The sequence below is a fragment of the Paraphaeosphaeria sporulosa genome (genome assembly GCF_001642045.1).
Source record: "Paraphaeosphaeria sporulosa strain AP3s5-JAC2a unplaced genomic scaffold CC84scaffold_1, whole genome shotgun sequence".
Classification (NCBI taxonomy): Eukaryota; Fungi; Ascomycota; class Dothideomycetes; order Pleosporales; family Didymosphaeriaceae; genus Paraphaeosphaeria; species Paraphaeosphaeria sporulosa.
In genome coordinates this window covers 2,370,458-2,394,140 of record NW_017253360.1, presented here as the reverse complement: position 1 = coordinate 2,394,140, position 23,683 = coordinate 2,370,458, and the positions used below count along the sequence as shown (strand labels likewise).

General features: G+C 54.1%; 10 protein-coding genes across 10 annotated transcripts; 5 read left to right on the top strand and 5 right to left on the bottom strand.

Annotated features, from left to right (window-relative positions):
* Positions 1 to 1,205: 1,205 nt before the first annotated feature.
* CC84DRAFT_1225835 (alpha/beta-hydrolase) lies at positions 1,206 to 2,305 on the top strand (the record flags this gene model as incomplete). The annotated part of the gene is made up of 3 exons (XM_018183574.1): positions 1,206 to 1,739; positions 1,796 to 2,236; positions 2,300 to 2,305. The coding sequence occupies exons 1-3, from the start codon at positions 1,278 to 1,280 to the stop codon at positions 2,303 to 2,305; spliced, it is 909 nt and encodes a 302-aa protein (XP_018042371.1). The 5' UTR covers positions 1,206 to 1,277.
* Positions 2,306 to 2,526: 221 nt separating this feature from the next.
* CC84DRAFT_1159401 (including n-acetylases of ribosomal protein) lies at positions 2,527 to 3,344 on the top strand. Its single transcript, XM_018177221.1, has one exon. It carries the CDS (start codon positions 2,700 to 2,702, stop codon positions 3,327 to 3,329), a length of 630 nt encoding a protein of 209 aa, XP_018042370.1. The 5' UTR covers positions 2,527 to 2,699; the 3' UTR covers positions 3,330 to 3,344.
* Positions 3,345 to 3,524: 180 nt separating this feature from the next.
* Positions 3,525 to 4,447, bottom strand: CC84DRAFT_1211619 (uncharacterized protein; the record flags this gene model as incomplete). The annotated part of the gene is made up of 3 exons (XM_018182391.1): positions 3,525 to 3,629; positions 3,688 to 3,938; positions 4,144 to 4,447. 3 exons carry the CDS (start codon positions 4,445 to 4,447, stop codon positions 3,525 to 3,527), a joined length of 660 nt encoding a protein of 219 aa, XP_018042369.1.
* A 272-nt stretch (positions 4,448 to 4,719) lies between these two features.
* CC84DRAFT_1182794 (uncharacterized protein) lies at positions 4,720 to 5,067 on the bottom strand (the record flags this gene model as incomplete). The annotated part of the gene is made up of 1 exon (XM_018180647.1): positions 4,720 to 5,067. The coding sequence occupies one exon, from the start codon at positions 5,065 to 5,067 to the stop codon at positions 4,720 to 4,722; it is 348 nt and encodes a 115-aa protein (XP_018042368.1).
* A 600-nt stretch (positions 5,068 to 5,667) lies between these two features.
* On the top strand, positions 5,668 to 6,437 carry CC84DRAFT_1077270 (uncharacterized protein; the record flags this gene model as incomplete). Its single annotated transcript, XM_018173745.1, has 3 exons — positions 5,668 to 5,695; positions 6,070 to 6,209; positions 6,267 to 6,437. The coding sequence occupies 3 exons, from the start codon at positions 5,668 to 5,670 to the stop codon at positions 6,435 to 6,437; spliced, it is 339 nt and encodes a 112-aa protein (XP_018042367.1).
* Positions 6,438 to 6,689: 252 nt separating this feature from the next.
* On the bottom strand, positions 6,690 to 10,221 carry CC84DRAFT_1134232 (uncharacterized protein). Its single transcript, XM_018176015.1, has 2 exons — positions 7,345 to 10,221; positions 6,690 to 7,295 (listed from the first exon to the last, which is right to left on the bottom strand). The coding sequence occupies exons 1-2, from the start codon at positions 9,771 to 9,773 to the stop codon at positions 7,172 to 7,174; spliced, it is 2,553 nt and encodes an 850-aa protein (XP_018042366.1). The 5' UTR covers positions 9,774 to 10,221; the 3' UTR covers positions 6,690 to 7,171.
* Positions 10,222 to 10,882: 661 nt separating this feature from the next.
* Positions 10,883 to 13,836, bottom strand: CC84DRAFT_1192339 (beta-glucosidase). Its single transcript, XM_018181244.1, has 4 exons — positions 13,733 to 13,836; positions 13,476 to 13,684; positions 12,754 to 13,429; positions 10,883 to 12,699 (listed from the first exon to the last, which is right to left on the bottom strand). Exons 1-4 carry the CDS (start codon positions 13,790 to 13,792, stop codon positions 11,026 to 11,028), a joined length of 2,619 nt encoding a protein of 872 aa, XP_018042365.1. The 5' UTR covers positions 13,793 to 13,836; the 3' UTR covers positions 10,883 to 11,025.
* A 363-nt stretch (positions 13,837 to 14,199) lies between these two features.
* On the top strand, positions 14,200 to 14,739 carry CC84DRAFT_64531 (uncharacterized protein). Its single transcript, XM_018187000.1, has one exon. The coding sequence runs from the start codon at positions 14,240 to 14,242 to the stop codon at positions 14,630 to 14,632; it is 393 nt and encodes a 130-aa protein (XP_018042364.1). The 5' UTR covers positions 14,200 to 14,239; the 3' UTR covers positions 14,633 to 14,739.
* A 1,355-nt stretch (positions 14,740 to 16,094) lies between these two features.
* CC84DRAFT_1170810 (uncharacterized protein) lies at positions 16,095 to 18,174 on the bottom strand (the record flags this gene model as incomplete). Its single annotated transcript, XM_018179875.1, has 4 exons — positions 16,095 to 17,021; positions 17,115 to 17,479; positions 17,583 to 17,954; positions 18,132 to 18,174. The coding sequence occupies 4 exons, from the start codon at positions 18,172 to 18,174 to the stop codon at positions 16,095 to 16,097; spliced, it is 1,707 nt and encodes a 568-aa protein (XP_018042363.1).
* Positions 18,175 to 21,089: 2,915 nt separating this feature from the next.
* Positions 21,090 to 22,448, top strand: CC84DRAFT_64494 (uncharacterized protein). The gene is made up of 2 exons (XM_018186999.1): positions 21,090 to 21,441; positions 21,699 to 22,448. The coding sequence occupies exons 1-2, from the start codon at positions 21,342 to 21,344 to the stop codon at positions 22,160 to 22,162; spliced, it is 564 nt and encodes a 187-aa protein (XP_018042362.1). The 5' UTR covers positions 21,090 to 21,341; the 3' UTR covers positions 22,163 to 22,448.
* Positions 22,449 to 23,683: the final 1,235 nt, after the last annotated feature.

The window sequence follows — 23,683 nt, the reverse complement described above, 5'->3', positions numbered from 1 at the left end:
CAACACTTAGAGTCAAACGCGCGAATGCGGATTCACTAATATGTACGCAAGCTGGATCTAAGAAAGACTTTCTAGAGGGAGTTAGAATTGGCAAAGGAAGAAATGTTGCCAAGGCGCTAACCGCTGACGCAATATGAAGGCGTACTTGCGTTCTTACATTATTGCTTACTATTGCCCATTTCGTGTTAATGTTTGGCGGAAATGGTAGTCCATGTTTTGGTGTATTGCTTTGGGAGCATCGTCTAGTGATTCGTTTCAGCAATCCTAACCCACGATTTAAGTTCATCACGACACTCATTTCGAACTTACGGACAATCTGGCACCAGCCGATCAAGGCACGTACTGTCGTCTTACGACTGTAGTTACATCAGGAGATTCGAAATAAAGATTCAATCAAAACCAGTTCCACGTGTTCAATAGTTTGCCGCGTGGGTCACGTGAGAATCAGCCTGTGGCTGACTTGTAAGATCCCTGCGATACTGTATGCCAGTAGGTCTTGCTTTGGTTGAAAATCTGGACAATTTCAGAGCGAGAAACCTCATGTCAAAGATCGAGCGCAATAGTCGTTGTTTTTAACATGGGTATTGATATCTGAAGGACAAGTTGACCGCAACCTGTTTCCCTTCACCACCTTGTTTCCACAGTCATTGGAGAGAGTTTCCTCGGCGATTCGTTCAAGATATAACGTATATGTGACGGCCAGTTCACCAAAAGAGACGGTCTTGTGTCACTCTGAAGCAAACCTGTGGCGGCGGTGGTGATAGTGGTGCCGCCCGCCGGTTATATTGATGACCTCAAATACGGATGCTTTACGGACGCAGCGGCGACCTTTCTGATTTAGTTCATGGGTATAGCTCGGTTTATCGCTAAGAACGGGCACTATGTGACTATTCGATCGGCCCTATTCATTTTGTCCTACAGTATTGGAATGTTTCAATCTATAGTGTTGAGCTAAGTTAAGCATTGGTGGCAGCGAACAATCAATGCTTGTCGGGAATCAACAAGTTTTTCCATAATCTCCTAAATTGAAACCGGGATTGGTGTGAAAATTCGATGAGTCGTGGTAAATCTAGTGCCAGGTTTATTAGTTCCCCACGATTGAGTGTGCCACCGTCTAATATCAAATTCCGGGGAAACGCCATTTTTCGTACTGCAACCTTAAAGCAACTGCACTATATATACTTGTTGAATGCGTAAACAGATGCGCATTTGAGGCTTCGCAAGTCAACTCTTTCATTGCACCGCGTACTTTCGTATTGTCGTTTCCTACCGACGGGATGCGACTTTTGGAGCTCATCACAGGTCTGGCCGCCTTCGCGGGCGTGCAGGGCGCAAGCGTCGGCACAGATCACCAGATCATCAAACGAGCGTCACTCACGCAGGTCCAGAATTTTGGCAACAACCCGTCCGGTATCAAGATGTTCATCTACGTCCCCCAAAAGCTACAAGCGAAGCCACCCGTTGTATTGGTCCTACATGCGTGTGCATGGACAGCAGGAAACTTCTTCGCAACGACGAAATACGGACAGCTCGCCGACCAACACGGATATGTGCTGATCTACGGTCAAACACCTACGGATGGCGCATGTTGGGACGTATCTTCCACACAGACTTTGACGCATGATGGAGGTAGCGACAGCACGGGTTTGGCGAATATGGTCCGTTACGCGCTGCAAAAGTACAATGGCGATGCCAGCAAGGTTTACGTTACTGGAGAGTCTTCAGGAGCAATGATGACGGTTAGTCTATATGGATCATCCAAGTTTGGTGTTGAATCTCGCTGATAAACTTATAGCAAGTAATGTCCGCAGTCTATCCGGATATGTTCGCTGCAGCGTCCGAGTTCAGCGGCGAGCCCGCGGGCTGCTTCTACACTGGCACAGTCCGAGGCTGGAACAGTCAGTGTGCTGGCGGACAGCTGCACAAGACACCTGCCGAGTGGGCGAAGCAAGTGCATGCTATGTACCCTAGCTACACCGGCCAGTATCCGCGGATGCAGATCTACCACGGCGACGTGGACACAACTCTCAACATTGCCAGCTTCAATGAATCGATTAAGGAGTGGTCTGGAATTTTTGGTTACTCTGGAAATCCCACGAAGACGCAAGCTAACAACCCTGGCGCAAAACTTACGAGATACACCTATGGAGATCGGTTGCAGGGAATTTGGGGCCACGGAATCGGACACGTCGTACCCACGAATGAGACGGAGGCATTGAAGTGGTTTGGAATTACCGTAAGTTCTTACATACGGATGCATGCGCGTGCCCTTTTGACATAGATGCTAACGCAGTCGCAGAGTTAACGACCTCGACGTGATCTTTTTCACCTTCTGTACATAGCAATCCCCAGTGACCTTCCCATTTTGTACCCCAGTATGCGATGTGCGGCTGTAGTACTGAAATGTACGCGGTACGGCGTAGGCTAATTGACTTGCCTATGGTATCATCTAGCGCTTATCGCCTCGTATGCCCCTGGCGGGATCCTCTGACTCACCAAGAGATCTTCAGGCATTTCCGACTAAACATGTAATGTACAAACCCAAATCCTCCGAGGACTATATGATATCGCGTGACTCAACAAACGTTATGAAATCACCACGCTATCACTCAATTGCTCTCTAGCACTTATGAGCCCTTGAAAATCGTCTTATCAACAGACCAGTCCAACACAACAACGAGCAACCAACCTCCCTCAATATGACAGATCCGAACTTCCACATTACCACCCCGCGTTTGTACCTGTCCTACTTCCAGCCTTCCATTCCCACCCACTGTGACTTCCTCGTCACCCTCTACAACACACCTTCCTTCATCGCCTCCTCCGGTGCCACCTCTATCACCACCCGCAGCGCAGCCGAGAAATGCCTTTCTGGTCGCTTCCGCGATGAGCACGCCCGCAACGGCTACGGCACCTATCTGGTCAGCCTCCGGCCACCGTCCACGCTGAACGAGCCCGAGGACGAGACCACGCCGTTTCCTGAACGCCTATCCGCGTGTAAGCACATTGGCACTGTTTCGCTCATGCGTGGGTCATCACCGACTGCGTATTCTGCTCCGGATCTAGGCTTTGCGATATTGCCTGAGGAGAACCGCAAGGGGTATGCTCGAGAGGCTTCCGCTGGGTTGCTGGCGTGGGCAGAGAAGGAGAGGGGCGTATATGACGTGCTAGGGCTGCATGATCCGTCGAACGAAGGTTCTAAGGGTGTATTCAGGAGCTTGGGGTTCGAGAATCGAGGGATCCATACTTTGAAAGAGTTTGGAGGCGTGCAGGGTGTAGTGTGGACGAAAAGGGGCATGAACAGCGAACTCACCGTATACGGAATCTAGCAATCAGACGAAGCAAGCAATGCAAGACGATTTATTCCTACATAACCCTTCCTGTGACAACCCACATCCTTGAACTCCCCCAGACCTCTGTCTCAAACACAGGGCCTGCAAATCCAGGGTATCATCCAGAACGCAAGCAAACCCAAACGCCAAACATCAGCCCGGATGAACCTCAACTACTCTTCTCCAGACAGCCTACACATTCTGAAAGATGTGCGGTACGGCGTTCCTCCGTCCCCTCACCCCAACCCTCGCCAGCTCCTCCATCGGCACCACTGCCCCAGTCTTCATATCCTGCTCCTAAACATCACGCATTAGTACTTCCTCTCCAAATTAACACTAACCACTCTTTACGTACCCAATACAAATTGTCATGACCGCGATACTCCCCAGTGTCGCGGTTGGCGACGAAGAGCTGGATCTTCTCGCCGCGCGGATCTAGCTTTACGTACGTGTCAAAGCTGTGGGAGCGCATGAAGTAGCACAGCTCGACGGCCTGCTTTGCGTTTGGGGCGTGGGGCTTGGTGCCCGCGTTCTCGGTGAAGAAGTGCGCTTGGGCTGGATGTAGCTCGTCGGCGGCGTGGGTGGTGAGGAAGTTGAGGATGTCGACTGCGTGAAAAGTCAGCTGAGTTCATACAGGATACGCTATGAAGGAGTCCAAAGCCGAAAATCTTTGAGGGTGCTGGGTTTATCCAGCCTGAGCTATACAGGCGCCCTGAAAGTCCAGATTGTGAGCTCTGCGCGCGGTAGTACGGCCCAGCCTTGTATAACTGGAACATTGATACTGCTGATGAGGAGAGATGGATCAACTCACTCTGCATGGCGAGGTAGTCGTCGGAGCGGCGCTCCTTGGGCTCCCACTCTTCCTTGTAGTCGGTACGGGGGAGGACGGAGGCGACGGTGAACGGCACGTGACGGCGGCGGCTGCTCTGTGCGAAGGGGTTGCTCATGTCGAAGGACGGTGCGAAAATGCTGCGAAGGCTGTGGAGGTACTCGTTATCGGGATCGATATCGTCGATCTGGGGTAGAACTGGGAGGTCGTGCGCGGGCGTGGGCGGAGCAGCGGCCGGGTTGGGATTGGGGTTGACCGTGAAGGGCGAGACAGACCTGTCAGACATGGCTAAGGATTCAGCAGTGGTTATTTTGTACAAGAGATCGAACGAGACAGTGCGGCACGTGCGAGATCGTGATTCGGATGGAAGAAGAAGAGGGTGGTCGAATTTGGAAGACAAAGATTTCTACGAAGGCCACAGCTGCGTCGCCTTGGTGATGAGGTGAAGAGTGAGGTGGCCGGACTTTCGGAGAAGGCTTCACCTCCAAACAATACAACACTCTCGCCTTCACGCAATGCATCTTGTCCCTTTGGAAGCCCCAAACACATCCATGCTCTTCATTTTGAAGTCTTCCCGATATATACTGTACAGTCCCACTTCGGCTTGTCGTGCGTCCTCTGGAATACTCTGCCGAGCTTCTTGATGCTCTCATTGAATTTGTCTGCGTGGGAAGAGCTATCAAAATCGAAGGCGATGTCCCCATCTTTTGCCGTCCGCACTCTCAGTAAACCCTCCGGCATAGGAAGGTATACCCATTTTTGACTATGGTCAGGTAATACACGACCCTGTCGGACCTTGTCCTGGAACCAGAAAGCCTCATCGGCAGAGTTGAAGACCATGACAGGCTCAAAGGGCTTGACGGAAAGGAATGCCGTCTGGATGGTGGGGGGTCCTGGTGGTGCCATGGTGCTGGAAGGGAGATAGAATGTGACTGTTGGTGTTAGTGTTAGTCTTCCCAGACATGGCAGAGTTTCTCACGAGACGAGAGTATTCGTGTATGTAGTCTAGAGCGACAATGTTCCCAGACAGGCAGGAGGGCAGACTTCAGTGCTGGTAGAGCAATCGACGCCAAAGTTACGGACACATGGCTATTTATCTGCACGCCTCGCAAGCCCCACACCAGGCCACCAAGCTACACTGGCCATACGTGGGGACCATATTCGTCCTGGCGCTCCGCCGTTCCAAGCGGGAATGTAGAGAGGCACACCAACCCCACTAGCAACTGAGGCGGTGTGCGCGCAAACGGGCGCAGCAGCCAGACTACGCCGCAGAAACGCAGATGGGCAAACCAGCCACTGTGAGTACTTGGGCATCATCCGAAGCCGCATCGCCTGACCTAAGACATGCTACGGCGTGGGCTTGATGCCCTATCAGCATGGTGGGCATTGTGGTGCCCGCCAAGAGATGAAGTTCGGCGCTCGACAGCTTAGTCATGCGATCTAGCTCAACCTCAGGTCTCGCAAAGCTACCTCCGGACCGCGAAACCCCACACCTACACCGCGACCATGGCTTCTGGATACGGATTGGCCGGCGGTACGTACACCCATACACACCAATCGCACCTGGAGGAGAGCGGGAAGCAGCTGCGAGGACGGTAGCGGCGGCAATGGAGGGCGACGACGAGGATGCGACGGACGATGCGTACGCGGACAACAGCACCAACTCCGACGATGAAGCTTCGAAACACTACAATATGCAGTGCTCCGTTCAAACGACTCGATATACGACCATAAACGCCCCGCGCAACGGTCCCGCGACACGCCATTCAGCCTACCCACGTTCCGCTCCGCACCAGCCGTCCCGCAACTCCTCACAGTTCATCTAGCCAGTCTCCTTACCGCTTCCACCCATCTTCCGCACCATCCCAAGCAATTGTTCCCCCACAGTTCGCTAACAGACCCCTCCAGGCCCCTCCCGCTGCTTCCCCTTCTGGCAGGAAGTCCTCGCCTGCTACGTCACAAACACGTCCCCCGAGAGCGACGCCGGCAAGATCAAGTGCCAGCCCGTGCTCGAGGACTACTACGAGTGCCTGCACCACAAGAAGGAGGTGCGCCGCCTTGTCCCCTCTGACCAGGTGGCTGTGTACTGATGCGTGAACGAACAGGCCGCACGCACCCTCGCCCTCCAAGCCGCCTACCGCAAGGCCGAAGCCAACATCAAGCGCGACGACGCGCCGTCCGCGGGCGAGATACGGCGGCTCGGCGTGCTGGATGCGCCGCTCGAGGAGAAGAACCTCAAGCCGAGCAAGTGGTTCCCGCACAGGGAGATAAACTAGACTGGTCTTTCGGGTGGAGCTCAGATGAGGAGAGAGCCTGTGTGGGAGTGGGCATGGCATTACCTGAGATGAAGATCCGGACGGTGCGGATAGGGTAGGATAAGCCAGGCTGTGAATAGGAAAGCGAGCGATGAACAAACCAACCAGTGTGCCATGCTCGCTGACGTGTGATGTCCCACGACCGGTGCCAGCTAACCAGCCTCACAACGCAGACATCAACACTCATGATCCATAATTGATGATACTTTTCATGCATTTCATCATAGATACCAGCGCCTATCCTACGCCGCCGCTATCGCAAAACCCACAGCCTGACAAAACGGACTCAGCCGCCCCTATAGCTACACGAAACCCACAAGCAAAACACACCTAAACGCGGCCCGAAGCACACCCATCTTCGCCCGCATAGTCGTGATCAAAGATTCATAACATCGTGTTTAGAACACACCAGATCAGAAGACCATACCCGCCAAAAACATGCATGCAGTAGCATAAGAAAACACATGTATGGATCTCTCTTCTCTCTTTTGGTTGAAGCCGATGACGGCCTCGTAAACTCATACCCAACACAAAGATCGTAACGCAGTGACCGAGTCCAAAGTCATGCAATGGCTGTATCAATACTCCTCCATTTCGTGGATAGCTTCAAAAGGCCGCGAGTTGAACGCCTCGTAGAAATCCGTCCGCGCGCGGCGCGCAATGTCGGGGCCGGATGTATGACGATGATCCACTTCCTACATGTTCGTCGTAACACTGGTTCTGGCTGACACCGGCTCTTGGCTCTGCGATGAGCGCGGGCCGACGACGCCATGAGCCTGTGCGATGCTCCTGTGGAAAGATCCAATCTTTTGGAATCCCCTTGATGCGCATTAGTGAGTACTCGACTTAAGACGGTGATGATACTTACTTTGACAAGTCGAACCCTTCCTCCTCAGGCTCCTCCTCGAAAGAACCCAGACTGGCACCTCGAACCATACCAGGCTTGGCATCGAAGCCGTTGACGTTGGAGTTGGACCGAGAGCGCTGGGAGGTGAGCTCGCGGCGGCTCACGGGTCGCGACACGGTACGGCTCGGGCTATCTGGCGGCGCATCCTCATCTTCGTCGGCTTTCTCTTCAGCGTCCTTCTCTTCTGACTCGCCGCTGCGCTCCTCCTCCTCGTCCTGGATGAGCGGCGGCGAACTAGGCTGTGGCACCTCATCCTCACCGTCCTTCTCGTTGCTAGGCCTTAGCTTGATCGGGCTAAGATCGAGCAATGGCTTGGCAGGAGTGCTGGGCAGGTCGATGTACTTCCAGAAGGGGGCCGGGCTGGAGAAGTTCATGTACTGGCTTGGAACCTGAGCCGTGGAAGGGGGTGCGAGACGCGGAGCATGGCGGGTGACAAGGGGCGTGACTAGCGGGTTCATCCTGGACGAGTCTTGTCCTCCGTTGGAGTTGTTGGCCGTGACGTCCGAGTAGAGTGTGGGCGGCGAGTTGGCTGCATCACCACGTAGACCACTTACATTGGGCTTGACCGGATCCACAGACGGTGAAGACTCCAATCCACGGTGAGCATCCTCGGCACCTTTGATGAAAGACGGTCCACGGGATTCATCTTCTCCATACATAAGCCTCTTGGCTGGTGTCACGAAGCGATCGCTGGTAAACTTTGGAGATTGTTTTAGACCTATTGGTTGATTGGGCGCCCTGGAACCACGGTCAGGGGTGTAGGACTCATTCGCCATCGGAACAGACGACAGCGGAGGCGTTGTTGAGCGTGGCGGGGACTTTATGCGGCCCCCCGTCTCCTGTCTGCGGAAAGCATCATGTTGGCCGATCGCACCCTGCAGCCGTTCGGAGGTTTGCAAGGGAGTTTCTCGCGGATCACGAAACTGGCCTATAGCGGGTGAGCTTGGGCCAGAAGTATCCATTCGGAATGCCCCACCGCCTTTACGTGGGTTGAGCATCTGTTTCTTCATGAAGTCTTCCTTCTCGCTGTCGGTGATCTTCCATTTCATGCCCTTTCCAGGCTCGTCAGTGCGACGGGCAACCTTCTCGAAGCATTTGTTCAGTGACAGGTTGTGACGAATACTGTTTTGCCAACCACTGTTCGTGACCCGAAAGAAAGCATAGTGTTCCTTGATGTACTCGTAGATATTGGCAAGAGTAAGCATCTGCTCCTCGCTTTGCAGGATGGCCTGGCCAATCAATTGAGCATAGCTATGAGGTGGCTTGATATCTTTGGCCGAGTCCTGGCTGTAGTCGATATCTTCCGTCGAGTCCAGCATCATGCCACGCGGGTACGTCGAGGGCGAGCCTTTGCTGCGAGAGAATGTAACTGGTGTGCCAGGCATTGGGCGGCCGGGGGTTGACGTCAACTGGCTGCTGTATGGATGCGCCTGTCGGCTGCGTGCTGATGTAGGTGGGAAAGGGTCATATGGCTCGCGCTTGGGAGTTGGTCCGTTCGGGTGAGCGTGTGGCGGCGCATTGCGCGAATGAGGTTGGCCGTCTTCGTCGTCCGACAGACCCGCATTGTGGTTGTTCATTGTCTGGCGCCAGATCATCGGGTGGAATACATCGTCCCCATTCGCTAAAAGGAACAGCATCTGGGTGCCCATAACCTGGATGCAGATGCCAGAATGTAGCGGTTCGCGTTGTCCTTTTTGCAAACTCCGGTCGTCCAGCTTGAGCCCATTACGGCTATTGCAGGTGAGGTACCAGACCTGGTCATCGCTGTCATACTCAATGTCGGCATGGACGCGAGAGACTTGTCGTTCGGGACCCAGGTCGATGTCTACTCCCCACGCATTCGGCTCGCTCATTTCGCTGTATTGGCCATTTGCGACCGGCGGACGGGTTTGCGAACGAGTAGCAGCATCTGCGCGGCCGATGATGAAGCGCGTCTTTTGGGCGAAGAAGCACCAGTCGCGGGCTGCGACCTTTGCAAAAGCCGCTACATTGTTGCCGATGGCTTTGCGCATCTGCAGGTCGTTGGCAAAGTCGATTGAGGCATTGGTGGTGTAGCCGGGTATGCGCAAGTGGTTGATAAGATGGTTCTGGCGCTCAATGGGGTCCATGGGCTCGTCTGCTTCTGCCTCGGGCAGGGTTGCGTTAGAGTCGTTGCTGCCGACTGACTCTCTGCGGTTGCGGGCCAGGTGGGTGGCCGGCGCGGCTTGGTCGGCACCGTTCAGCGGCGCAAACTGGGAGTTCAGCTTTGCGGGAGAGGCATGGGCGCTGCCGACCTTTCTGCGCTTGCGGGAAGGCGTGGCGATGGAATCTGGCGTGTCTGCGTCCGAGTGCTGGGCGTCGGCATCGCGGCGAGAGCGCAGACCGGTTCGCCTGGTCGCCGAGGGCGGCATCGTAGGCGGGCGGGAGCCGGACGGAGGCAAAGGCGCTGCGTGCGTGTTCGTATTGAGTGCGGTCGCGGGGCGTGCGAGAGAGCGAGCGGAGAAGGCGACTTAAGCCAGAGGGCGGTGTTGGGTGGTTCCTGCGCCCCACCCAGACTCGAGCGGGATGCGCTGCCTGTCGCGTCCGGTCGAGAGTGCCTCTTCGGCGGTGCTTGGGTGCAGCTGCTCGGTGGGGGCAGCGGCGTTGTGGGAAGCGGGAGGCTGGTTGCCGGTTCAGCAGTGGTGGTGTGAAGGTAGCGGAAGCGGCGCGTGTTTGGCCCAGGGTGGTCTTGTTTGTTTTTCGCCCATGCGCGACCGAACGGGGGCGCTGCGTTGGAGTGTTGGGCGGGACGGTACGGCAACGGCCGGCGGGAGTCGTGGACGCAGAGGAAGACAAGACGTCTCGGCCATCCAAGATCACGAAGACGTGCAGAAAGGACCATCGCGGCTCAATGGCCTCGTCTAGCCTTGGCCGTGCGCGGGTCAGCTGCACGTGACGGGCCGGGCGCGTCTACCCATGCAGCACTCTACACACCCAGCTGCCATTATCTGCACCTGTCTGCGCATTCTTCGGGGGCAGAAGCATCCATTCTGCAGGCGGTGCGCTTTTGCCATCGCTCCAGGGTGTTGCATTCCTACAAACACGCTGCGATCGCCTGTGTGGACGATGACGCCCATTGTTATTGTAGCCAAACGCACCCGGCCAAGCGCGCTTCGTCATCAAACGCGCGAAGAGTCGATGCGCCCTGCGGCCCACTGACAGTTCGCAGCGAGCCCATCAACAAGCGAGAAGCGAGCCCATCGTTATCGGTCGATCAAACAACTCAGCCGTTCGCACTTGAATTTCACACCTTCTCTAATCCTGCGCGAGGAAAACTTTTCCCTCGTGCGCCTCGCGCTACACAACGTAAACAAAAATCTCAGCCACGGTGCGTGATCCTGCGACCCACACCTGCATGACATCATCACCCCAACCACCGCATTTACAGAGCGCACCAGAGCCATTCCGCTCTGTCCTAGTCGGACGCGTATCACACGCGTCCCCGAACGTATCCACGCAGAAATAACCAGTTGTAATTCATGATATTGCCATGGCAGTCGCCACGTCATGAGATTAGGAATTTGCCATTATATGCTATGCTAAGACCCGATACCAATGCCGTAATTCATAACCTATCACCCAGACCTGAGCAAAACATTAGTCAATAAGCAACATCCTAGGGATCTAGAAAGACAGCTTCGCGCTGAGGGGCAACTTCCGCGACGACGAGCCAACGTGCACCGTCTTGGTGTAGTTGGTGACGACCCAGTTCTGGCTGGCAGTGTCCCAGTTGGACACATCGCGGCGCGTGACGTCCGCATAGAAGGTCGCCGTCTTGCCAGGGGCGATGCTCAGACGCTCGAAGTTGCGGAGGGCAACGACGGGGTCCGTGGGTCCGCCCAGCGAGATGTACAGCTGAGGTACCTCGTCTCCAGCGACGGTGCCGTTGTTGGTGATGGTGGCTGTCACGGTGAAGAGAACGTCCCATAGCTGCGGGTTGCCTCCGGGTCCTCCCCCGGCGGCGATCTTGGGCTGCGCTGAGCCGTCGGTGGCGCCTTCAGGGTACGTGTAGTTTAGGCCATACTCGGGGTCGAACGATGCTTCCTTGAGGTCGGTCGAGTTGAGGTATGGGTAGATGTACTTATTGACGTAGGTCAGGTTGGAAGGCCACTGGTACTGAGAAGGATCGGTACTGGAGTTGCCGAGGACCGGTGCTGGCTCAGTGAGACCAGAGTTAGGAGTGTAAGCTTGAGCGGCGACCTTGGTGACTGTCAGGTTGGAGTAAGAGAAGGTCGTGTACGACAGTCCAAACCCGAATTCGTACACAGGTGTGATGTTCTTCTGGTCGAATGCGCGGTAGTCGATGAACACACCCTCTTCGAAGTTGTCTTGAGGGCTCTCGTTACCGTTTGTGGGCGCGTATATCAGGTCAGGGCCATACTCAGAAGCATTGGTGCCAAAGGTGAATGGCAACTTGCCGCCTGGGTTGACTCGACCGTACAAGACGTCAGCAATAGCGTTGCCAGACTCCTGGCCAGGAAGACCAGCCCAAAGGATGGCAGTGACGTTCTCGCTGTTGGAGAAGGAGTCGATAAGCACAGGGCCAACGGAGTGGATAACGACAATGGTGTTGTTGCAGTATGCAGAGACGTTCTGCACAAGCGTCTCGCCGCCTTGCCAGATGGTGAGGTTGTTGCGGTCCCCTGCATTGCCGTCGACGGTAATGTAACCTTCACCAGAGTCTGCGTTCACGAAGACAATGGCGGTGCTGGCCTGCTTAGCGAGCGACATGATCTGAGCCCAAGCATAGTTGTCAGTGACGGACTGCACGATGCCACCATTGCCAGCAAGCTCGTTCTTGATGGCGTCAAGAGGAGTTACCAAGTAAGGGAAGTCAGCTGTTCCAGATCCCCAGCCCATGGCAAGGGTACCGTTGTCACAGCCGCGGTCAGCACAGCCATTGGGACCGTACTGGCTGTCTCCAGCGTCTTGACCGAAGATGGCCGTGTTCTTCTCGTTGCCCTTGAGCGGAAGGGCGCCATTCAAGTTCTTCAAGAGGACAGTGGACTTGGCTGATGCAACGCGGATGGCCTTGTAATGGTCGGCTCGAACATCGACGTGCTGGTTGATCAAGCCATAACCGGTCTCGGCAAAGGCATGCTGGTATCCATAGGTATCGCGCGACCAGCTGTTGAAGTTGACAGGAACAGCGTGTTTATCGCGGCCGACAAGGTAGTAAGCGGCCATGATGCGCGTCGCCGCGTCGTCGAGGCGCCATTCTGGAACGGTCCCGTTGATGATGGAGAGGGTCAGGTTCGCGCCCCAGAAGGAGAAGCCGCTGTCGAAGTCGGAGTCACCCTACAATGTTCGGTAAGTGTTGCACTAGGCTAGGAAAAGGGATTGAGTGCTTACAGGCATAGTCATATCGAGACCGGCAAGCGTAGAAGCAACACCAGAGTGCTGAGCATCCCAATCTGACATGATGAAGCCCTGGAAGCCGAGCTCGCCTTTGAGGATGTAGTTCTGGAGGTACGAGTTCTGGCAGACTTGAGAGTTGTTCGCCTTGTTGTAAGAGCACATGATACTACCAGTACCGGCGCGGACCGCGTCGGCAAATGGCCACAAGTACAACTCATGGAGGGTCTTGTCGTCCACGTTGGAGCTAATAGCGTCCACGAAGCCGAAATCCTCGAATTGGCCTGGCGAGCGGAAGTGCTCCTGCTCGTTCAGGATGTAATGCTTGGTGCAAGCAATGACACCAGCATCTTGGATACCCTTTACGGTCTCGGCGACGGCAATTCCGCTGAGGACTGGGTCAGGGGAGAAGCCTTCCCAGTTACGTCCACCCTTGGGGTTGCGACCAAGAGGCCCAACGACGGGTCCGAGCTGAACATCCACGCCTTTGCCGCGGTGCTCAACACCCATCTGGTACCCTCGACGGTAGAACTCACCCCTGTCCCAGGACGCCGCAATGGTGCCACCAGCGGGAAATGCGGACACATAGTCGGCGAATCGAACGCCCAGAGGGCTATCCTGCGCGCAGAAGCCCGGGAAGCCCAGACGCGGGATGGCTCCAGTATTACCAACACTTTGCGGATCAGCGGATAGTCGAGTATTGACAGATTCTAACTTACCAAGCCTCGCCTTCCCAGCCAACACCAGTGGTGAGATTCACCTTCTCGAGCAGTGTCAGCTGCGAGACGAAGGCCCTCGCGCGGGTGACGGCATCTTGCCATCCTTCGGCGGAGCTATCTACCCATGGGCTAGGATAGTATGGAGGGCTGTAGGCGTTATTCAGATCACCCGGAGTGGTGCTGTTGGGCCCGACTGGCGTTGTGGAGTACTTTGTTTACAGTCAGCGCATGTGTGTCAACAAGAGCAGACATCAGACGTCGGTTACTCTGAGAAACGGGAAAAGCGACAGAAAGAAGTGCGCCAAACCGGGAGTCATGGCTGCAGCTTCTCCCGATATTTCTCATGTGTGCACAATTTTGGTGATGTGGAAAGAGAGTAGACGTACCTGGGCTTGGGCGAAAGCCACATGCAGGAAGGGAGCAAGCCACGCGCGGACCATGGCGGCTAAGAATGCTCTTCACAAGCGCGGAGCTTTAATTGACAGGCCCTGGGCGACGATTGAGGGATAAGATACCGAAAGCTAGGACTACGGTTCAACGTGAGGGCGCTCGCAGAAAAGCAGTGGCAAGGCGAGCACATCGGGTTCTTATTCAGAGCTCTCCAAGCTCCCCCAAGCTTCGACCCCGGAACACGCGCGGACCCTTGTCGTAGCCTGCGGGGGCTAGCTGCACGCTCAGGCACCAGCTGATCGTCGGCCAGTCTAGTTTCTCCGCCACCCCGATCGAGGCTTGCATGCACAAACGGCGCTGAACGGCCGCCGCGGATGTCTTCACGACGCGATGCGCTGCGCTTGCACTCGTTCGCTGCACCCGCCATCTCTCTCTGCCGTGTCCTTGCGTCCATGATGCCTTCTCACTTGTCGTCGCTAAGCCTCGCACGCCTCCCCTTTCCTCACAGCCGCGGAACCACGATGTTTGCTGCGTCATCTCTCACGGCACATCATCATTTCCCGCACGACCGTGCGTGGCTCCCCCAGAAACGCCCAGCTGCCCAGCCGCCTGGCGAAGCCCCAGCCGCGGCCCTCCTCTGGCTCCCCGGACGTCAATATAGCGCGCCGCCATCGACAATAGTGTGCAAAACATCAAGAGAGGCGGGGTTGACGTCGCACACCAGCGTCGCCTTTGCCTTGAGGTGCCGCATTGGCGCGTGCCGCTGATTTGCTAGCTGTGCAGTCTTCCAACGCCACGCCTGGTTGCTGGTCCATTGTCACAGTATTCTACCAGCCTTCCGGCATCGATTCCCTGTTTTCTCTCTCTGCAGTCGCTCAATGCGGGATCGACGCTGACGAGCGGGCCTTGCAGCGCTGTTTCTTCGGCTTCCATCCCGTGCTGCCCACGGCGAGGCACTACTCGTTTTCTTTATCCCGGTGGATGCTGCAAATAAGGAAGGTGGGACCAATAGCACTCACGTCACCATACCGCAAGCTCACCATTGAACACCGTGATGGACCGGAAGGGCTGAGCGCTTGGTCTTCACTTTGTCTTTCGCGTGTATCGTATAGACAGAGTCTCTCGAGAGGGGAACTTGCTCCAACACAATTCATCCCTTGCAACGCCGTGCGTGAACACCACAGCTCGCACGACGTTGCCAACCCCATCGCCAAGATGCAAACATTCCACGGCATCCCAGTAACCGTGTCTCCACTCGACGATGCACTTCTTCCGCCTACTGCGGGGTGTGTCGAAAGTTTGCCCTTCGAGGTGCCGAGGTACCTCCAGCTCACCAAATTCTAGCCAGCTTCAAGCGTCCGACCTACTTGGGGGACTAGCGTACCTGCCGACGAAAATGCTTTACCGATGTCTGCATCTTCTTTTCAACTTGAGCTCAACGCTTTGGTCGCAGCGGCCTCCTCAGCCCTCGCTACTGAGCACCTCCACGATACAACCAAGATTCGCCTCAGATCTCGTTTCCTTCTCAGGGACCCAAGGAAGCGTTTCCCTCTTACGATACTAATCATACCCACATTGGTGCACCACACGCCATTCCACACGTCTTCCGGACATAACTTCATCAAGATCTGAAACCATGTGCGGAACGCACTTCGAGAATTGATATCCAGGCTCTTTCGATTGACCCTGCCTGCAAGTGTAACGATTCCGGGCCCCTGCTTGAAATTTGGGGCGATCCATCTCTTGGCGAGCTGCGATCACGCCGTACACATCCGGTGCCCGGAGGCAGGCTCATTGCCAGTCTAGTATCATTCCACACGGAAGCCTCTACTTCTGCTTACGCACATCCTTCGTTTGCTCGTAGTCGGGCTAACTCCACTCGTCGACAATGGCACAGCAATGTCCGTGATCCTTCGGTGTCCTATCATTCCGCTACGACTTGAAAGTTTTTTTGCGCTGCCGTGTGAGCCTAGAAACGAATTAATATGTGTCGTCCTCAGCCATTCTTCACTCCAGATATCAGGGCTTATGTGTCGGTGACCACTAATTTCCAACTCTTTCGTCCGACCTTTATAGACCATCTCGACCTTGATTTTACCGACTCTGGTGAATCCCAACCGTGGTCTGGCTGACCAATTTCGAATCTCTACCGAATCGGTAGCTTGTTTTTGACTCATTGCTCTGGGTTTCTTTTTTTGCACTCTGTTGGATCATCGCGGGCTCATTATCTCATATGAAGGAAGGCATGCCCGTCTTTTCGTCGATCAGCTCCCGCCAGTCCGATATCTTTGTATTTCCGTCCCTTCCATCGTCAGTTCTCAGATCCACTCTACTCCACACTGTTTTCACCAAGCCCATGATAACGTCATAATTTCCAACTTTTCGAATCTGGGACGCTTCTTCGAATATTCTCATGATTTCAATGCGATCCCTGTCCTCTGTCACATTACAGGCAACCACAAACAGTGGCCAAGGCGAACTACACACTTCCATCTGATCAAGCAGCATGAAAGCCTGGCTAACGAGTTCGGGGACGCTTGGGAATGGAAGCGGCGAATCTGACGAACTTGACGTAGAAGAAGATGGAGCAGCGGCCGGGTACGTATCATACAAGTACAGCATGGCTGCAACACGGTAGAACTCTGCCGTGCGGTGGATACGTGTGTGCGAAATGCGACCGGAAGTCTCATCGGGGTAGACGAATATTTCTTGGCGCAAATTGAGCAAACGCAGCCGGATATGGACAGCCAGCGCCATCATATCGGACTCAGATGGACACATTCCCAGGAGGAGAGTACGCAACTGGTTGATGCACGATATCAACCGTAACAGCTCAGTCGAACATCCCAGCAGACCAACGATCTTATCTTCAGTGTCAGTCTCGACATGGCGCACGTAGCTCGAATTGCGAAATCCACGTACTCTTCGATCATTGGCGAGACTCTCGGGAATCAAAATGTCACGGATGGATGGTGTCGGCGTTTCAAATTGGTATGGGTAGGTGAACGCTGAGAAAGTATTGTGATATTCGTACCATTCCTCCAGGAAAGGATTACATCCGTGCTGGTGCGCAGCAATGGCCGAGCGACAGCTGTTGATGACGTTGCGGGCGCCTTGGAGATGGGTGTACCAGCTTGTGTCGGAGGTGTCAAAGACCTGAATGTAGGTCAGAAGAAGTTCAAGTAGTCGGAAAGACGTGCGTGGATTGATCTGCTCTCCCCTAATTATACCCACACTTAGTACACTTACACTATATACACAAAGCATCAAACACGACGCGAACTGTGTCTGGCGACTCCTTTCATCCAGAGGCGACGCACAGTGGATACTCTCCGCAAGCGCCTTGATAGCCTTGACTTTGTGGGTAAGGGCCTCTTCGCGACTTCCTAAATGGAAAGACGCCAAAGCTAATGTGGCCTGTAGAAGGCTTGTTGCGGATGCGTCTGTCGACGTTAATGCCATAGGCATTATCTGGAGTCGAAAACCGTTCGTACTATCGTCAATCGTTGTAATCATCCGGGCAACTACCGAGTCGTCTATCAAAGATTCTGTCAACGTCGATCCACTTTGGTATCGCTCAGAAGCCAATGGGTAATTAAACGAACAACCTCGGACTGATTCCGCCGTGTCAAGGAAATGAAACGCGAGCTCGGCTTCATCACGCATGCGGATCCTCGCATCCGACGAGTACGAATACAGAACAGTTTGGACACTTACAATAAGATAAAAGCGATCCCTCCCGCTCACACAAATCCAGTTTCCAGACATGTAGGCCCGGCGACACGCTTCTCGACACGCTTCTCGACACGCCAAAATCGATTGCCGGACAGCCTCTCGCGGCCAGATCTCGTACAGTGTATTTCTGCCCTTCGACATCCCCATTGCCGGTATTAAGGAAGGAGAATTCGCCAAACTTGGTCACATAGTTGGTCGCACTGTTGTCGGGGTCCGCTTGATATTTCTTTTGCTTCCTCCGCCCATCATACTTATCGGGCCATGCAAGCTTTAAGCCGTAGCCTTTACATTCCCTCTTCGCGCGGGTACAATTAGCACAGTGTGGCAGGGCGCGATCACAGCCAACTTTGCGTTCTATAACTGGTCAGCCAAAGTGGACAAGCGGACCATGGTATGACAATAGGTGTACGAGGCGGGGTCAATCGTTCATGTATACCTTTCGCTATATGCGGCCGTGAGCACTCACCCGGTTGCCCCGGTCCAGCGTCACCTCAGGGACAGGCGAAGAACAACAAAAGCGGAACGACATACCTTTGCACGTCCAGCAATTACTCTTCGCTATGGGCGCGTTCATGCCTTCACATGACAGTTCTGCTCCACTCCTCTCTCGCTCTAAAGTATCAATGAACGGTGTAGGGAGAGTGCCCGAAACAGAAAACCGCAAACTCAAGTCGGGTAATACTTCTGTAGACGGGGCAATGTGTGTAGGTGATCTGGCGCAGGGCTGACCTAACGATTGGTCCTACACTGATTTATCTACGAGCTTGTAGGATATGAGGGCTGGAAGTGGGATACGAATCGCGCAGCTTTCGGAAGCTGCAGTAGTACGCGGCCCTGGAATCGTCGCAAACTGGCCTCAGCTTTCCCGCCGCCTCTTCACGATGCTGAGTCCGCAGCTGTTGGAGGATCCTAGCATAACCGATTACAAACCCAAGGGCGCATGTACTGTACTCACGCCGCCGACGGCGCGGCATCTTTGATCTCCCGTTCTTCTAACATAATCCCCACCCTAGACTGGGCCCATCGGAGGGCTTACCTGTCCCGGATGTTCTACTTTGATTGGCACCAGCAGTACCTGGCTGGCCACAGTATGATACGTCCGTTCGGCTGTCATGCTCGCCAAATCCTCTGCGCTTAGCCTGTTCAAGGCAGCAATCTGGGCTTGGCAGCACATATCCTGGGGCGGATCTCGCCACTATAGCTTTCGAGAGAGCATCGCGGTGAATTAAGCATAACCACGTTCCTCCTGCCGGTGTTATGCAAGTCCCTCAGACCAATGACTTCAGAACAGCCCCCAATCACCAGCCTCGGAATGTGGCTCACCAATTAGCAGCAACCTTCGCAGATATGGCGTCGGTATGTTTTGTCATTTGACATAGCCCAGAAACAATGGAAATGCAGACACCTGCGATACTCGCTCATTTGTGCGAACTACGCATGACCCTGCCATGAACGCTTCCTACGACAGTGCACAATGCCTGCAACTTTGTCCGCACCGCGGCGATGCAGGTCCAGTTATCTTAGCTTGCCAGTTCCGACGGAAACCAATTTGAACCTCCCTGGCAAACGTGCATGTCAAACGTACGCAGGTCCGCGAGGCAGTTCTCAGTCGGTTGCTACGCGTCCTCTTGGAACAGTGCAATATTAATTCGCCGAAAAACGTCGGTAGGGTCACGAAAATGGACACAAAAGCTAGTTCAGGACCTGGCTACATTAGGTTTTGAGGTCGACAGAGTACGGGTAGCGGCTTTTGCGTACAGCGTAGCCGACTTCCCACGGAATTAAAGCAGCAGATATCAATGCACTGCATAAACCATCCCATATTTGGAGCATTGTAACATCACTTGCAATGGTCAGGTTCATGGTCCAACATGTTACGTTCCAGAGGGAGAGCTGGTACAGAGAGAACCGACATACGACTCCGGGTCTAGTGCAAGAGCTGCGCACAGGGCTCCGTGCTCATCGCAACCTATTACAGCACGCTGGGTCTTCGGCACCATAGCTTTCGGCTACTGACTGCACAAATGTACTCCGAATTTGTTGATCCAAGCACCGCCTCAATCATTCCCGACGCTCCCGTATCAAGGAACAGCAAGCTTCTTCACACACTGAATGCCATCGTACTTTTCTCCATCCAGCAAGGCAGCGCTTGCTGCATGCCTTAGCTCATCTGATATGAAACTTCGAGGTTATCTGTGTTAAGAAGTCGAATCCAGTAAGCAGCCTGATGTTTCTACAGCCTTACAGTTAGAACCGCATCTTAAAGCAACCATGCGGTTCCTGCGCCGGCGTTACCTCCGCACATCAATCACATCTGCCATAGATTCGGGTTCGGATCCTTACGATCGATAAAAGCTTAAGAATATTCCGCCCGGAGCGTCGCGTCTTGATATGATCTGCACGCAACGTCCTACTCGCCTGAGTATGGAGCGCCCGTTCAATGGCCCGACACATGATACTCACCCTCCCTTCTAGACGTGTCACCTCCACTGCCCAGAGCAGCTATGCTGCTCAAGACACTGCCTACGTTGCCGCGATGACTCATGTACGTAGAGGCGTTTGATCCTATCGGGCGCCACGAGGGAGTGGTCGAATCGATCCGCCTTGGGTCTGCCTCGCCTTGCCATCGCCGAGAAAATTTACTGTCGAGGCGCGTTGGTGTCTCCACTTACAGTCCTGATCGTGCCATCCCATGCCCTTCCAGCAAGGCGTGCATCAGACCGCCCTTCTCTAAGACACTCTACCATGATCACCGGAAACATGTCCAAGCACCAGTACACTTGACACTTAGAGCGCACTCGATGTCTGAGATTCTCAAATGGAGCGCTAAGTGAGCCAGCTTACTGTATCCACACGCTGCTGCCTTGACCGATGTCAGGCTGCCGGGCGGCCGCACTCGAGTTTGTATGGCCGGGACTTGTGCTTTGCACTACTGGTTGGAGATGAGGATAGAGTGGGGGCCGGGGACAAGCGGGATATGCCGAAGCGCCGTGAGCATTCCCGACCACCCGCGAGGCCTAGTCCTTTGACGGAAGCTTACAAGAACCTGTCGTCATGCATGGGCTTCTGTATTATCTCCGGGTACTGCTAAATGGATATGTTTCGGTTCAGAAAGTTTTTAGCGAATTAAGACTCCCAACACGAATTGATAGCAGGAGTCAGCCCAGCAGTACGAGGGCAATGAACCTGAAGAAGGGAGATAGCGCGTCCTGCATAGCGAGACGCGAGAGCGTGTAGCGCGCTATGCGCAATATCACATTGCGTCCCGCACCACGCTGGTGTCTTTCAAGAACGAGCTGGCAAATCAGTCGATATCTTCTAGAATGGAACGACGTTACGTCATGTTCTAGAACGCTGTATTAAGGCAAAAAAAAAAAAGAAAACGAAAGAGTCAGGACACTCCCGCATCCGATCGATACCGACTCGCGCTACCAGCAATACCCCAACCTCAAATGCCATGGAATGGCCCGCAATTTCATCAGTCGCATCACTAGCGACAAGCAGTCAATACGGCGTCTTCCTTTAGCGAGGCGTGTGTCGGTGCGTATTTACCAGCTGATAAGATACTAAATTGCTAGAATGAACGCCCAAAACACCAAGGCCCACTGGTACCAGAATCCCACTAAAAAAGGAAACAAGTCCGGCATGTGCACCGACGCGCGGACAGACACATAGGGCTGCCACCATCCTACTGAGTTCCACCGAAAATCTCACCCAGTGCCGCACTATTCGTACGTGGACATGCCCCCACCCCTTGGAAAGTACCATAGGTACCTACGGCAGTCTTGCAGCAGGGTACGAAACCTCGGCTATGCACGCGCTGGGAGGATGCAGCACGAAAGTACGTCTCGCCGGGAAGGAAGGTCATGTAAATTTCGGGGCCGGGGCGCAATTTTTGGTGTACAACGGGGTGGGGTCGAAAGCGTAAGACTTCGTCCATCCGCTGAATGTATCAGAATTCTGTGCGGTGTCCATGATACGCGACGAGGGAATGATTTGCATGCGCGCAGGAACCAAACACAGCATGCGGGTGTCTGAGCGGACAGGCAATACCGTTGCTTGTGCTGGGGCCCAGTGTACTAGCTGACCGATACAAAGAAAGCGAACGCGAGATCTGCAGCCTCCTCACTCACGGCAACGCGGCGACTTTCATCACCGACCAAGACCTCCCAGTCCGAGTCACCGTAGTCCAGCTCGGGGCCCTCAAGCGAACGGTTAAAGCCGTCGAATCGTCCACGAGAATCCCCCCCGATGCACCAACTTACCGGTACAACGGGAGCGAACGCGAGCTATGCGAATCCGAACACCTGAATCTTATTACAGCGACTTCCAAGAATGGGAGTCTATATAAAGACTTAGTAGGCGCTACGTGCTATGCGAAACATGGAGCTGTGTCCCCTGTCTTGTGTTTGAAAAGTCGCAATCCTTCTACAGTTTCCAGAAAGGGAAATTGCTCTCGGTTTGAGTGGCCGACCGAATGGTGTCTGTTTGAAAGCGAACTCGAAATACTAACGATGGGGGTAAAGGGTATTCAAGCACGGCCGTCACGAATAGAGTGGTGAACTGCACACTCTGTGAGGAGTTCGTGCGGCGGCATCCTCGCACGACGCGTATACGATTCGCCTTCGAATTACTGTTTTGCAAACTGCAGGACCTCTGCTCGTTGAAAATTGTCATGGGCAAGTGAACATCAACCCCCGTTCTACTCATCGTGCGGTAGCACGCACAAACCCAACACCTGAACTGAATCCAATGCTTACCAGAGCACATTAGCTATCCGTCCCATTCGCAAGCCACACCCGCAATAAGCCTAGTCTGTCATCGACGTGCAGACCGCCATCTTGCACTACATCTTACACGCTAGGCAGCAGGCACCGTATGCGGAGATCTGCTGTTCAGAGCATATACTACTTATGGTAACGTCTACGTGCGGAGACTCCGTGGTTAGTGTGTAGTCAGGCGTACTCTGCTATCGTTTTGATTTCCATTACGACTTTCACGCACAGGATTTGTGTCCTGGCTTTCCATCTACTTGGGCTCAGCGTACTCTACGCCACATCGTGAGATGTCGACGTCTTTTGTGCCGACCTCTCCAATGCATCGGCGCGGGCGATCTCGATAGCGCGTTCAAGGATGTGTAAATCAAGTCAATGGAGCGGAGATATGGATGTGGCGCTGTTGTCGCATATCCTCGCAAGTGGAAGTTTCAAGCGGGCTCCCGTGTTATCTGCGGATATTTTGACCTCAAGTCTTGAGAAGGAGCAAAATGCCCATGCTTAAAGGTTCAAAATCATATCCTGCTTGGTGACGATGCCAGAATGATTATTCGGTTGAGCCAAAAGTTCCTCTGAAATTGAACAGTCATGTGTTAGGCAAAAGCAAAGCTCCTATGATACTGAGCAGCTGAAGGAAAATCACTTGAACCATGCAAACGCGCAAGCAGTGGCGTAGTCATGCAGATCGTACACTTCTCGCAAAGTTTGGGACTAGCTGCACTGACAAAAGTCGAAGTAATGTGAATGTTAGCTCCTGACGCGTTTCTCATCACAGTCTTCGGTTCGACAGATATTGGCCGTGAGAATCGAACACGAGGTATAATCGAGCTCTGGAAAGACTACACGGGTTCATCACCTCAACGCCCATCCCTCTTCAGATACATCATCTTCTACAGCGCTGCCTGACCGAACGCCAAAACGCTCAAAAGAACCGGCTCATTGCAGCTACGGTCTCGCTCGCTACCTACCACGCAGAGAAGACATTGCAATCAACCAATACCAACCTGGAAGCGTCGTGGCAGATGCGATTCACTTCTGCGTTGCGCAGCGGGAAGCTACATCCAGTGGGAAATTCGCTCTTGCGCAACTTTCATCTACCTTTCCAATGCCGAGAGATCTTTGCTTCCCCACGGGTCCATTGTCAGTGCTTAAGCGAACGGGCACACTCTCTCCTCGTCTTGTGAACTCGTATCTTTAAACGTTCCGACATCTCTCTCTCTCTCTTTCTCTCTCTCACCAGCACGCAAGAGACATCGTCTCATGATCGTGTCTCCAACTCATTATCGTACACTATAGGCTTGCTCTGGC